This window comes from Neoarius graeffei, chromosome 15 (genome assembly GCF_027579695.1).
Source record: "Neoarius graeffei isolate fNeoGra1 chromosome 15, fNeoGra1.pri, whole genome shotgun sequence".
NCBI lineage: Eukaryota > Metazoa > Chordata > Actinopteri > Siluriformes > Ariidae > Neoarius > Neoarius graeffei.
In genome coordinates, this window is record NC_083583.1 from 11121952 (window position 1) to 11137398 (window position 15447).

Genomic DNA, 15447 nt, shown 5'->3' on the forward strand with positions numbered 1-15447 from the left:
CCCAAAGGTGTCAAGTCCCTGAGCACAACGTGACACGCTGAGCACAGCGTTCATTAATAAATCACTCAAAGTCATCACCGCTGATGAGTCGAGATCTTCATTTGCCTGAGGGTCTCGGCAAGTGCCCTGCATTCTTTGTTGGAAACGGACGAATGATTAGAAACACTTGTCTACTTTGAAATATCCCGCCTCATAATCATCCTCAGACCCTTGACAGTTTTCTCCCTCAATAACACATTTTTCACACACTGAAATTAACATCAAACATAGGCCTATATATTTAATGAGCTGAAATATTATTAATATTAATTGGACATTGTTTTGTGTTTGAGAAATAAAATCATACCGGTTTAATTTCTTCTCATGAATCCCTTAAATGATTTGAATCAAATATTTCCTTGAGAAAAAAAAGTCACATGAACTTCACATGTAAACTAGACTGCATTTCTGCAGAGAAAATGCAAAGTGTGCTTGCTGAGCTGTAGCAGAACAGCTATCATGCTAGCATGCTAACAGCTAGCATACTAACATGCTAACAGCTAGCATACTAACATGCTAACAGCTAGCATGCTAATAGCTAGCATGCTAGCATGCTAACAGCTAGCATGCTAGCATGCTAACAGCTAGCATGCTAGCATGCTAACATGCTAGCATACTAATATGCTAACAGCTAGTATGCTAACAGCTAGCATACTAACATGCTAACAGCTAGCATACTAACATGCTAACAGCTAACATGCTAACAGCTAACATACTTGAGTGGAGGAGCTCCTTATGACATCATCACTCCAAAGTTCTACCCATTCATTTCAATGGCATGGAATTTTGCCGAAAAATGGGAATACCGAACGAATGACAAGGGGTAGTGCAGCCATTTTAACAAGCACGCCATTCCAGATCGGGCTCTACGTTCCCATTTTGCCGAAAAATGGGAATACCGAACGAATGACAAGGGGTAGTGCAACCATTTTAACAAGCACGCCATTCCAGATCGGGCCCTACGATTCAGCGTTGGAACGGTGTCTCTATCTCGAAAGCCCTAGGAGGAGGAGTGGATCCAAAAAACGGGTGAAATGGAATAATAATAATAATAATAATAATAATAAAACTTAAGAAGAACAATAGTGTGCTTTTGCAAGCACACTAATAAACCCATATGTGATATTTACATGTGTGGTTTCATTAAGATACCTAGCTACACTCACTGGCCACTTTATTAGGAACACCCACCCATCCATCCTTCAATGCAGCCATCAGCATTCTGATTCGGATTCTATTATGATCCATGAGAGGATAAATACTTGATACTCCCTATTAGACAGACAGAACTGATGATGCCTTTCGGACGAGAGGCGAAACGTCTTCAAGACTTTTCAAGCAAGTCCAGTTGCTCTCTTCTACCAACCACAGATTATATTCAACGTGACTCATTTATTTCTGTGTGAATTTTACAGAATTCATTCATTTTTGTGTTTTTTTTTCTATCACAATTGATTTTTCATTATTTTCTAACACAATGCATTTAATTTCATATGACTTGTTTCACACAAGGGGCAGCACGGTGGTGTAGTGGTTAGCACTGTTGCCTCACAGCAAGAAGATTCTAGGTTCGAGCCCAGTGGCTGACGGGGGCCTTTCTGTGCGGAGTTTGCATGTTCTTCCCATATCCGCGTGGGTTTCCTCCGGGTGCTCCGGTTTCCCCCACAGTCCAAAGACATGCAGGTTAGGTTAACTGGTGACTCTAAATTGAGCGTAGGTGTGAATGTGAGTGTGAATGGTTGTCTGTGTCTATGTGTCAGCCCTGTGATGACCTGGCGACTTGTCCAGGGTGTACCCCGCCTTTCGCCTGTAGTCAGCAGGGATAGGCTCCTGCAACCCTGCACAGGATAAGCAGCTACGGATAATGAATGGATGTTTCACCCAATTAATTCATTTTCTTGTGATGTCCACATTTAGTTCTTTTTTTCATAATGTTTTTTTTTTTCCCCGAGGTGATTTATTTATTTCCATATTTGATTTTTATATTCACATCAGATCACATAATGTGTGCATTTCACATGTAAATAATTCACGTGATCACTTCCTGACATGATAAGATATCACGTGTTTACTTGAATACACGTGCATTTTTAGGACATCACACAGTGAAATGCAATTGTGTGATCACGTTTTACTCACATAATCACACCGAATGTATGATATTTCCATTAGGAAAAAGGTGATCATACATTTCTCATACATGACTTCACAAGGGCCACAATATGTGGAAAATGTTTAAAGCCAGTGATGTGTCTAAATGTATTTCTCTAAAGGTCAGTATGTTCTGTTCAGATAACTGATTTGATGTTTTGCAGTTTATGAGTAATCCGATTGACTTTACCCAGAATTTCACCACTGCTCATTGTTTTCCAGCGTTTCCGAAATGAAAATGTTGTTTTCATGAGAAATAGCAGCTTACCATTAATGGCTCCACTGTCTCCTGTTCCTGTCGCAGTCCTGTTCTTGTTGATTGGCTTTGCTCTGCAGGGGCCCTGGCCTGATTAGTGCTCATTAGATTGAAGAGGGTGCTCTTGAGAATGGAGAAAGAAAGAAGAAGGCTCTCCATGGTGACACTCATTTATAGCTCTAGGTTTTGATAAGATTTAATATTCTCAGGCTATTCTGAAATGGAGTGAGTGTGCTGTAAATTGCAAACAATTTTTTAGTTATTTTGGTGGGGAGAGATTTTTTTTGTTGTTGTTGTTGTTGGGTTTTTTTTGAGTGAAGAGGAAGACATGAACATGAGCCATGTTGTTGCACCATCTAGTGGCAAAGTCTTTACTTAATAATAATAATAATAATAATAATAATAATAATAATAATAATTTCACATTTTGTAAACACATCCAATACTAGAAGGGCACTCAGTAGAGTAGAGTGCATACCTTCACCAAGCCACATATTATAAACATCAAGATCAAGTCACTTGAACCTAGGACAATGCTAAAGCTGTACACCAAGTTTCATCCATATCTGTTCACTGCTTTTTGAATTATGTTGGGAAAAGGCAAAAAAAAATCCTGGATCCACATACTTATCTGGATCTTGGATCTACATACATATCTAGATTTGCATCAAAATCTAAAGAATTGTTCCTTGACCCATGGTTTATCTTTCCTCCAAATTTAATTAAAATCTGTTCACTACTTTTTGAGGTACATTGGGAAGAGGCAAAAAAAAAAAAAAATCCTAGATCCACATACATATCTGGATTTGCATCAAAATCTAATAAATTGTTCCTTGACCCATGGCCCACCTTTCCTCCAAATTTCATCAAAATCCATTCACTACTTTTTGAGTTATGTTGGGAAAACACGCACGCACACACGCACACACACACACACACACAATAATAAATTTTAAAAAAATTATTTGATCCACATACATATCTGGATCTTGGATCCACATATCTGGATTTGCATCAAAGTCAAATTAATTGTTCCTTGGCCCATGGTTCAACTTTCCTCCAAATTTCATCAAAATCTGTTCACTACGTTGGGAAGAAGCAAAAAAAAAAAAAATCCTGGATTCACTTATGTACCCAGATCTTGGATCCACAAACATATCTGGATCTTGGATCTACATACATACCTGGATTTGCATCAAAATCTAATAAATTGTTCTTTTACTCATGGCTCACTTTTCCTCCAAATTTTCGTCAAAATCCGTTCACTACTTTTTGAGTTACGTTGGGAAAAGACAAAAAAAATCCAGGATCCACATATGTATCTAGATCTTGGATCCACATACAAACTTGGATTTGCATCAAAATCTAATCAATTGTTCCTTAGCCCATAGTCCACCTTTCCTCCAAATTTCATCAAAATCCATTCACTACTTTTTGAGTTTTGAGAACAGACAATGAAACCAACAAACAAACTGACGCGAAACCATAACCTCCTCCAGCAAAGTTGGTAGCACTAACAAATAGTAGCAATGTAATGATTATTTATGATAAATTACTGTATTTTGCTGCAACTTATTTAACTATTAAAGTAATTTTCACAGTGTTTAATGTTTCAGACTACTGGCAGTACAGCTCGTATTTAAGCTTGGCTCCCAGTTTGGTTCCTGATAGTTTCTTCTTGAACTCTTCATCCATCTGTTTACTCTGGGCCTCACTGAAGTGGTTCTTCCAGTCTCCTACCACACCTATTAAAGAAACAGAGTTCACAAAGATTGGTGTTTGGATACCCGATCTTCAGTGAATGCTGTATCAGTAATATATTGTGACAAAGAAACTGATACGAGGAACAATTTATTTGAACTGTGTGAGCAGGATATTACAGAGGCATAGCTAATTTCACATTTGAATCCTAAAATATTTTTGGACAGTTTGAAAGTGTCTTGCAAAAGTATTCATCCCCCTTGGTGTTTGTTCTGTTTTGTCGCATTACAAGCTGGAATTACAATGAATTCTTTGGGGGGTTAGTACCATTTGATTAACACAAAAATGCCTACCACTTTAAAGGTGAATTTTTTTTATTTTTATTTAATTTTAATTTTTTTTGGTGACACAGACAATAGTTAAGATGAAAAAAAAAGAAATCTGGAGTGTGCATACTGTAGGTATTCACTCCCTTGGGTATGAAACCCCTAAATAAAGAGCTGGTCCAACCAATTCACTTCATAAGTCACATAATTAGTTGATTAAGATCCACCTGTGTGCAATCAAAGTGTTACATGATCTGTCACATGATGTCTGTATAAATCAACCTGTTCTGGAAGGACCCTGACTCTGCAACACGACTAAGCAAGCAACATGAAAACCAAGGAGCACTCCAAACGGGTCAGAGACAAAGTTGTGGAGAAGTATAGATCAGGGTCGGGTTATAAAAAATATCCCAAACTTTGAATATCCCACAGAGCACCATTAAATCCATTATAGCAAAATGGAAAGAATATGGCACCACTACAAACCTGACAAGAGAAGGCCGCCCACCAAAACTCACAGACTGGGCAAGGAGGGCATTAATCAGAGATGCAACAAAGACACCAAAGATAACACTGAAGGAGTTGCAAAGATCCACAGCGGAGATGGGAGTATCTGTCCATAGAACCACTTTAAGCCGTACACTCCACAGAGCAGGTCTTTATGGAAGAGTGGCCAGGGAAAAAAAACCCAAAAAACATTGCTTAAAGAAATAAAATAAGAAAACACGTTTGGAGTTTGCCCAACAGCATGTGGCAGACTCCCCAAACACATGGAAGAAGATTCTCTGGTCAGAAGAGACTAAAATTGAACTTTGAACTTTTTGGCCATCATGGGAAATGCCATGTGTGGTGCAAACCCAACACACTGAGAACACCATTCCTACAGTGAAGCATGGTGGTGGCAGCATCATGCTGTGGGGATGTTTTTGGTCTTTCGGGGGTGAATACTTATGCACACTCCAGATTTCTGTTTTTTCATCTTAATACTCTATATGCAGATGATCTTGTAATCATAGCTGAGACACTAGAGGAGCTCAAGGAGAAGATGCTGCTGTGGAAGAACAGCCTGGAGTCTAAAGCACTGAGAGTAAATATGGCCAAAGCCAAAGTGTTGATATCTAGTCCAAACCTTAACACCTTAAGGAACTCTGGTCAGTACCCATGTGCTATCTGCAGGAAAGGCGTAGGCTGCAAGTCCATCTTCTGTAATGGTTGTCAACACTGAGTGCACAAGAAGTGTATGAGTATCCGTGGTAGACTCTCTGCAGACCCATCCTTCAGGTGCAACAGATGTCTTGGTCTTGCCCGTCCAATTGATGCCAGGCCTTGTAACCAAGTTCCTGTTGGTGAACATGTCCTAGATGCAGTTGACTCTTTCTGTTACCTTGGTGACACTTTATGCCCTGGTGGAGGATGTGAGCTAGCCACGATCACGAGGACCAGAGCAGCCTGGGGAAAGTTCAGGGAATTGCTCCCCATCTTGTCATGCCAGAGTCTTACTTTCCGTACTTGTGGCCACATCTACAGCTGCTGTGTAAGGAGTGCTATGCTGTATGCTAGTGAAAGTTGGCCTCTGAGAAGCGTGGACGTGAAGCGCCTGGAGAGGAATGAAAGAGCAATGCTGAGATGGATGTGTACCATGAAGCCCAATGATGTGGTCAACTCTAGCTGTCTTCCTCAGAGACTTGGCTTAGTGGAGCTTGATGCCGACCTTCAATATAAGCGCCTACAGTGGTTTGGCCACATCTGTCGGAGCACCTCTTGTATTGGAAGGATCATGTCCCAGCAGGCAGATGGATCAAAGAAAAAGGGCCGCCCCGGCAAGACCTGGTGTGAGCTGGTCAACCAGGACCTCAAGAAGTGGTGCCTTACACCCAAAGATGCTTTAGACAGGGACTTCTGGAAGAAGGAATTACAGACTTGCCATGCAGCGTCCAACACACCAGTGGTGTTTGCGTGATGTTAAACCAGATAGTGAGTGTTACAAAGGGCTGACCTGTGCCAGAGTACCTATTCTATTAATATTATTATTATTATTATTATTATTATTATTATTAGCCAATCAGAGAGCGCCTCCTCCCGCGCAGGCATGTGAAGGACGCCTGCCACTTTAATATTCCAGAAAAAAGTTCGGGGTGAGGTCGCCACTTTAGACTGATGAGTCAGCAGTGTTTCTAGGTTTACTTAGTGCCTTGATTTATGCCATTGGTTTCTTGTGTGCGTTCAGAAATGTAAGTACACTTACTTATTTGCTGTTTATAAGCCAGATATTCTGTTTAAACATGGCTTCATATAATTCGCGGAGGTAAATTTCTACCGCGGAATTTAGCGCGAGTTAACTGCGAGGTTATAGTCTTTAATGTTTTATCTAACATCTTGATATTGTGTATATTCATGCTTATGCTGTTGATATATGTGTAAAACGGACTTTCGTAGTAATTATTTGGCAGAGTATGGGGGGAACAGTACCGTTTTGACTTACTGTGTTTATAACTTGTAGTAGAGCATTTTGTGTTTAGCTCACTGTAGGTCAGGCTATTCATATTTCTCTGTAAAGCTATGGATGCTAATTTCTTATGTCATTATGCTTAGGAGTAATTGTTTTCCTCTATGTCATTTCTATTTCCCTTTCAGAACAACCACACACACACACACCCCACAAACTAATTAATGTCATTATTGAGTTCTTATTAATAAATCCCCAAGAACCTTATCTTCCACATCTTCAATTGTGCATTCTTACCGATGCCCCTCAGTGGCCACAACTTTCCGCAAAGAACATATCATTCACCAAAACAAATTGGAGGCCCCAGCGAGGATTGAGTGGTCATTGTGGATTTATTGAAGATGTTCCCAGATCAGAGAAGGAGCCCTCCGCCTGCAGATGTGCGTCCCCGCCGTGCAGTGCGGCAGCCAGCCTGGCTGGAGGACTATGCCGTCTCTCTTCCAGCCCTGCAGCGGTCCAACTACCCCCCTCATGATGCAGCTTACTTACCCGGACAACAGCGCTATCATAGCATGGAGGGAGCTTCAGAGAGATACGCCAGGATGACGCCTCTCACACCTCCAGCTCTGGGGGAAGAGCGTGGTGCAGCACAGGTAGCAGGAATTCAGCACTCAGTCTACTTACCTGAACATGTCGCCCCCCTTTACCAGAGCACACCTGCTGTGCCACGAAGTAAGCCCATCACTGAAGCTGCGCCTGATGTCATGGCTGTTCTGCATAGGATAGTGGAGGATAACCAGAGAATGCAACAACAGATGTTGGACCTGCACAGGCGACTCGACACTAACGCTGCACTGCCACACTCACCGTCTCAACCGCCATCTGCCCCTCCTCCTTCTCTTCATATGCCTGCACCATATCCACAACTGCGTCCTATTAAGCAGGAAAGGGAGTGGTCCCAGTCCTTTGGACCGCCACCGCCACCATCTGCTCAACCCAGTGCATACATGTTGCCTCCAGGAGATGACGGTGACTGGCCACTGCCTCCACCTCCCGTAGCAGAGGAAGCGGAGCAGCCAGCCTCTCCGGTAAAGGACTTAATGGAAGAGCTTACAGCACGCCTGAGGGCATTGCACCCAGTTCAGCCGCGCCCAGTGCTGCCTCAACCTCCACCGCCAGTACCCAGGGTACTAACACCAGAGTATTGTCTACCATACACGCCATCAGCGTCAGAGTTTGGTGAGCCAATATCTGCCCCCCAGAGGGAGAGAGTGTATCGTGGGCCCAAGGCAAAAATCCCTCCATTCACCAAAGGAGATCCAAGGGAGTTCGCGAGGCTGAAGGATGCACTGGAGAATCTGCTGCCAAGGGACGCAACAGAGCGCTTTAAGTTCCAGATACTGGTCGATCACCTAAAGTATGAAGACGCTCTGCTCATCGCCGATTCATACACCAACTCCCCTCAGCCCTACACCGATACAATGGCCAGCCTTACAGAGCACTACGGACAGCCACACCAGCTGGCACTCAGGTACATCGCGGACCTGATGGACGCCCAGAGCATTGCACATGGCGACACTAAAGGCTTCAAGAGGTTCGCACTCCAAGTAAGATCACTGGTGGGCCTACTGAATCAGCTTGGGACGAGTGGACAGACCGAACTCTGTTGTGGCTCACACGTATCCCGACTCTTGTCTAAGTTGCCCCAGGACATGAGGGCAGAGTTCAAGAGGTTCCTGTACCCACAGCGAGTCACCATACCTACCCTTCTGCACTTCTCTGACTGGCTCAATTACGAGTTGAAGATGCAGCAGTCTATGTGTGACCCTCGGGACCATGATGAGAAGAGCAAGGCAAAGTCTAGGACTGACCGTCGCCAAGACAGCAAGGGTGCCAAAGTCACTAGCGTTTTGCACACTACGGATCAGCCTGAAAGTGCCCCAGTAGCAGCTACGCCACCCTCCAATGCCAAGCAGTTGGACAAAACCTCATATTGCCCCTACTGCAACAACAACCAGCACTTCCTTGATCACTGTGCTAACTTTAAGCTGCTCACTGTGGAACAGAAGACGGCGTGGATCAAGACCAACAGAAGATGCTGGCGTTGTGGCAGACTGCACCAGGCCGCCCAGTGTCGTCTGAAGATGCTGTGCCAAAGGTGTAAAGGCAAACATCTGCATGCCTTACATGATGTGAATGCCAAGTCTGAAACCGATACAAAGAACCTAGCCTGCTTTGTTAGCACACCCAGTGTCAATGACATCTTGTACTTGGACAGGCGGTCAGGCTGCAATCAGGTACTCCTGAAAGTGAGTCGAGTGTTACTGCGGAATGGCCCTCACACCCTGGAGACATATGCCATTCTCGATGATGGTTCAGAGAGGACCATTCTACTCCCAGCAGCTGCCCACAGCCTTAAGCTCACAGGCCAGCCTGAGGACCTGGCCTTGAGGACAGTCCGCCAAGATCTCAGAGTCCTGCATGGCACTACCGTGTCGTTCTCCGTCTCGCCAGTGGACCAGCCAAAGCAGTCCTTCAAGATACAGCGGGCCTTTACAGCTGAGCAGTTGAGTCTGGCAGAGCATTCATACCCGGTGAAGGCTCTTCAACGAAAGCACAAGCACCTGAGAGGTATCCCATTCAAGGCTCTAGATGGAGTGCACCCGCTGCTTCTAATTGGGTCCGACCACCCTCACCTCGTCACTCCAGTGGAACCAGTGCGCCTGGGACCACCCGGAACTCCAGCAGCAGTGAAGACGAGGTTAGGCTGGACACTACAAGGGCCAGTTCTGCAGAGGAAGCCACAGCCGTCTGAACAGAGCTGCATGCATCTGTCAACCTTCTCCCCCACTGCTGAGCTCCTGCATAGTGTCGAGAGATTGTGGCAGTTGGATGTTCTCCCCTACAGGAGTGAGAAGCTGGTCACCCGCTCCAGGCAGGATCAGGATGCTATCCACCTGTTGGAAGAGAAGACCACACGCATCGATGTAGATGGTATCCAACGATACGCTGCTCCACTCCTACGGGTGAAGAATATGCCACAGCTGCATGCACCCAAAGAGGCCATGCTGGCTAACCTCCGCAGCACAGAAAGGCGCCTACTGAAAGACACAGAGCGCGCAGTGGCATACTGTGCAGAGATCGCCAAGCTGGAGACAGCCGGCTACGCAGTCAAGGTGCCAGAAGAGGACCTCAAGAGTGCCGCAGAATCGTGGTACGTGCCGCACCACATGGTGTCCCACAACGGCAAGAACAGGATTGTCTTTAACTGTTCATTTGTGTACAAGGGAGACAACCTGAACGAGCTGCTGCTGCCAGGGCCCACTCTAAGCTCCAGCCTAATTGGTATCCTACTGCGCTTCCGAGAGCATGCCGTTGCAGTCAGCAGCGATATCAAGGGCATGTTTCATCAGGTGAGGCTACTCCCCAAAGACAAGCCCTTGCTTCGCTTTCTGTGGCGCAACCTGGAAACAGAGAAACCACCGAACACCTATGTCTGGCAAGTCTTGCCCTTCGGCACAACATGTAGCCCCTGCTGTGCTACCTTCGCGCTGCAGAAGCACGTCCTTGACCACAGCCAGCAAGACGATGATGTTCGGGTGGCCATAGAGAGGTCATTCTATGTGGATAACTGCCTCCAGAGTATTGCCTCTGTGGACGAAGCTCAACAGTTCGTGGACAAGATCACCTCACTGCTGGCTTCGGGAGGATTCGAGCTGCGTCAGTGGGCTAGTAACGTCCCTGACTCGATCAGCCACTTGCCCAGGGAAGCCAGGTCGGAGAGCAGCGAGCTATGGCTCAATGAGTCCAGTGCCGACCCGCAGGAGCTAGCTCTAGGGCTCCGTTGACTCTGCAACTCGGACACCTTGAGGTACAAGTACCGGATGCCAGACCATCCCATACCCACGATGCGGAACATCTACAGAGTCCTGGCCCGCTTGTATGATCCCTTGGGATTCATTGTCCCTTTCACAACACGAGCCAAAGTCCTAGTGCAGCACTTGTGGGACAAGCGAAGGGAGTGGGATGATCCCTCACTTCCGGAGGATGTGCTGCAACCCTGGCTGGCATGGGAAGAGGAGCTGCAGCATCTCTCAGAGATCTCCCTACCCCGTTGTTACGTGAGCCGTGAGCTGGACATCTCAAGCTGCCAAAGAGACCTGCATGTCTTTGCCGATGCGTCCGAAAGGGCCTACGGTTCTGTAGCCTACCTGAGAACAAAGAGTCCTGATGGCCGTGTGGAGGTGTCCTTCTTGTCTGCAAGATCGCGAGTAGCCCCAAAGAAACAGCTGTCGATGCCCAGGCTCGAGTTGTGTGCTGCACTGACAGCAGCTCAGTTGGCTTCACTTCTGCAGCGAGAGCTCACATTGCCCATCAATGAAGTTGTGCTGTGGACCGATTCCACCACAGTCCTTACCTGGCTCCGTTCTGACTCCTGCCGCTACAAAGTGTTTGTGGGGACGCGGGTAGCCGAGATCCAGGACCTGACTGATGTCCAGGTGTGGAGGTATGTGGACTCGGCCAATAACCCAGCTGATGACATCACGCGAGGCAAGACGCTGCTAGAGCTGAGCGGCAACAACAGATGGAGCGAAGGCCCAGGTTTCTTACAGCAGTCGGCTGACTTCTGGCCTACAACACCTGCCACAGCAGAGCTGGAAGACACTGTTGAGGTGCGGAAACCTACAGTCTGCTGCCTCAACACAACTACTCAGAGCTCATCGCCTCCGGCCGCTCGGTTCTCCTCCTTCAAAGACATGGTCGAAACTGTTGTGCGATCCCGCCATGAGGCAGCCACTGACCAGGCCAATGTCTCGGCTGAGGACTACAGGGATGCGGAGCGAGAAGTCCTGAGACAAGCCCAGCAGGAGAGCTTCCCGGAGGAGTTCGACCTACTATGTGCTGGCAAGCCAGTGTCTATGACCAGTCGGCTACGTACTCTAGCCCCAGAGTACGATGACACCGTGTGTCTCATTCGGGTTGGAGGGAGGCTTCGCCGCAGTGAACAGCTGGACCTGGATGCCATCCACCCAGTGGTCCTCGACCCCCAGCATGAAGTCACCCGCCTCATCATTCAAGACACAGACAGGAGACTGCACCACCCTGGATCAGAGCGCTTGTTTGCAGAGCTGCGTCGCAAATACTGGATCCTACAAGGCCGTGAAGCTGTCAAGCGTCATCAGCATGCCTGCACAGATTGCCAGCAGTGGAGAGCTACTCCCTCTGTGCCCAAAATGGCGGACCTCCCACCAGCAAGGCTGCGACTGATGAAGCCCCCATTCTTCTCAACGGGAATGGACTGCTTTGGCCCCTTTACAGTGAAGATGGGCCGCCGTCATGAAAAGAGGTGGGGTATCCTGTTTAAGTGCCTCACAACCCGGGCAGTACACCTGGACATCCTGTCCAGCCTCGACACAGACTCCTTCCTAATGGCCCTCCGCAGGTTCATTGCACGGAGAGGCAAGCCTGCAGAACTCCTATCAGATCAGGGGACAAACTTCCGTGGTGGGGATCGAGAGCTGCAAGAAGCCTTCAGAGCCATGCATGCCACTCTTCAAGATCACCTGAGGAAGTACCAGATCCAGTTCCAGTTCAATCCTCCCAGCGCTCCACATTTCGGAGGTGTTTGGGAGCGGGAAGTGAGATCCGTCAAGGCAGCACTATACTCCACTATTCAGCTTCAGCCTGTCCCTGAAGAGGTTCTTAGGACAGTGCTGATAGAAGTGGAGGGGGTATTGAATTCGAAGCCTCTAGGCTATGTTTCCACAGACGTAGCTGATGTGGACCCCGTGACACCCAATCTGCTCCTCATGGGGCGGCTGGATCCCTCACTCCCCCAAGCAGTCTACACAGAGTCTGATCTGCTGAGCCGCCGCCGCTGGAAGCATGCTCAGGTGTTAGCAGATCAGTTCTGGACCCACTTCATCCAGCGTTACCTCCCGTCACTGCAGACCAGGTCCAAGTGGCACAGGGACCCACTGCAGCTGCAGCCAGGAACTGTTGTGATGGTGGTGGACCCCCAACTGCCAAGGGCCCTGTGGCCTGTGGGTCGTGTCACCAGCGTCATCCCAGGCATAGACGGACGAGTCCGCACTGCTGTCGTCCAGGTGAAGGAGAAGACCTACACCAGGCCCGTGGCACGCCTCATCGCCCTCCCTGACCTTCAGGACATGGACCCTGTCAGCCCTTCCGCAAGTGACAAATTTGATGGGACAAATTTGGGGGCGGCTGTTACAAAGGGCTGACCTGTGCCAGAGTACCTATTCTATTAATATTATTATTATTATTATTATTATTATTATTATTAGCCAATCAGAGAGCGCCTCCTCCCGCGCAGGCATGTGAAGGACGCCTGCCACTTTAATATTCCAGAAAAAAGTTCGGGGTGAGGTCGCCACTTTAGACTGATGAGTCAGCAGTGTTTCTAGGTTTACTTAGTGCCTTGATTTATGCCATTGGTTTCTTGTGTGCGTTCAGAAATGTAAGTACACTTACTTATTTGCTGTTTATAAGCCAGATATTCTGTTTAAACATGGCTTCATATAATTCGCGGAGGTAAATTTCTACCGCGGAATTTAGCGCGAGTTAACCGCGAGGTTATAGTCTTTAATGTTTTATCTAACATCTTGATATTGTGTATATTCATGCTTATGCTGTTGATATATGTGTAAAACGGACTTTCGTAGTAATTATTTGGCAGAGTATGGGGGGAACAGTACCGTTTTGACTTACTGTGTTTATAACTTGTAGTAGAGCATTTTGTGTTTAGCTCACTGTAGGTCAGGCTATTCATATTTCTCTGTAAAGCTATGGATGCTAATTTCTTATGTCATTATGCTTAGGAGTAATTGTTTTCCTCTATGTCATTTCTATTTCCCTTTCAGAACAACCACACACACACACACCCCACAAACTAATTAATGTCATTATTGAGTTCTTATTAATAAATCCCCAAGAACCTTATCTTCCACATCTTCAATTGTGCATTCTTACCGATGCCCCTCAGTGGCCACAACTTTCCGCAAAGAACATATCATTCACCAAAACAGTGAGTGAGTGAATTATTGTTTGTGTCCAGAGGTGGACAAAGTACCCAACTTCATTACTTGAGTCAAAGTACAGATACCGGTGGTCAAATGTTACTCCAATACAAGTGAAAGTTCTCCAGTCAAATTTTTACTTAAGTTAAAGTACTGAAGTACTTGTTTTTAAAAATACTTAAGTATTAAAAGTACATTTTCTGTCAATGCATTGTTGTATTATTGTCACATCGCTTATAATACCCCATGCCTCTGAAGCAACCTACTGGATTATTTTGTGAATTCGCAAAATGAACACATGCTGTGCATCATGGTGGTTTAACGTTAAACTAGCTAGTCAGTGACGCTCCACCTGACATGCTAGCAAACTCTTTTCAAACTCGAAATCATATTGGGTAGCTAATGCTACTAGAAAAGAAAGATTTCTACATTTTATTTATTTGGCAAGATTATGCTAAAAGATTTCTGAATGTTATTCATGTTGGCATAACTCCATTTTTACATGCTAACTAACAGTGTCCACATTAACTAGCTATGTGTTAATGTTAGCCGTGGACAAGGCTGTGGCAACTTGGCGGGCGAATCCACAGAAAGTCATTTGACTAACCAGACTGTATAGCTATTGTAACATTATCGTTAACTCTAAAAGCACAGACAACTTCATTGCAAGCTTTCTCTTGGAATAAAACGTTTACATACCTCAATATACTTCCACAGGTTAGATGGCGAGTTTTTATAGGCCGTGACGTAGTTTGTTTTAGGCAACATAAGCAAAAATTTTAAATGAAACGAATCTTTATTCCTTTCAGTAAACTGAAACATGGGTTCATGAGCCATGAACCCATGTTTAAAAATGCAATTTTTTTTTTAAAATTGTGACAGAGGTGGACAGTAACGAAGTACATTTACTTGAGTACTGTACTTAAGTACACTTTTTGAGTATCTGTTCTTTGCTTGAGTATTGTTTTTTTTAGAAAATTATTACTTTAACTTCACTACATTTGAAAGACAAATATCATACTTTTTACTCCACTACTTTTAAAGTGTGCATTCCCCAGAAAAACCACCACCTTCCATTCTGCCATCAACTGATTGTGTTCAAATAATGCTGTTGAGAAATCATTGAACTTGATTTTATACAGTCTGTGGACATGACGTGACCATAGTGATTACTGATAGGCTGTCTCAGTGTCACCTGCGAAAAAAAAAATCACATTTTAGAAAAGAAAAAAATATCCACTTTCAAAGCTGCTTCATAGTAATGAGTAACAAGGACCTTGATAAAAATGTAGTGGAGTAAAAAGTATGATATTTGTCTTTCAAATGTAGTGAAGTTAAAGTAATAATTTTCTAAAAAAAACAATACTCAAGTAAAGAACAGATACTCAAAAAGTGTACTTAAGTACAGTACTCAAGTAAATGTACTTCGTTACTGTCCACCTCTGTCACAATTTAAAAAAAAAATTGCATTTTTAAAGTGGCAGGCAT

The 15447-nt window shown here is 45.2% G+C and overlaps 1 protein-coding gene across 1 annotated transcript in view; it reads right to left on the reverse strand.

The window, feature by feature from the left end:
• Window positions 1–2939: 2939 nt before the first annotated feature.
• Window positions 2940–15447, reverse strand: part of LOC132899159 (sulfotransferase 6B1-like) — a 28285-nt gene continuing 15777 nt past the window's right edge. The window contains exon 7 of the mRNA XM_060940850.1: window positions 2940–4191. Coding sequence (XP_060796833.1) covers window positions 4064–4191 — 128 coding nt within the window. The 3' untranslated portion in view covers window positions 2940–4063. The remainder of the gene's footprint in view (window positions 4192–15447) is intronic.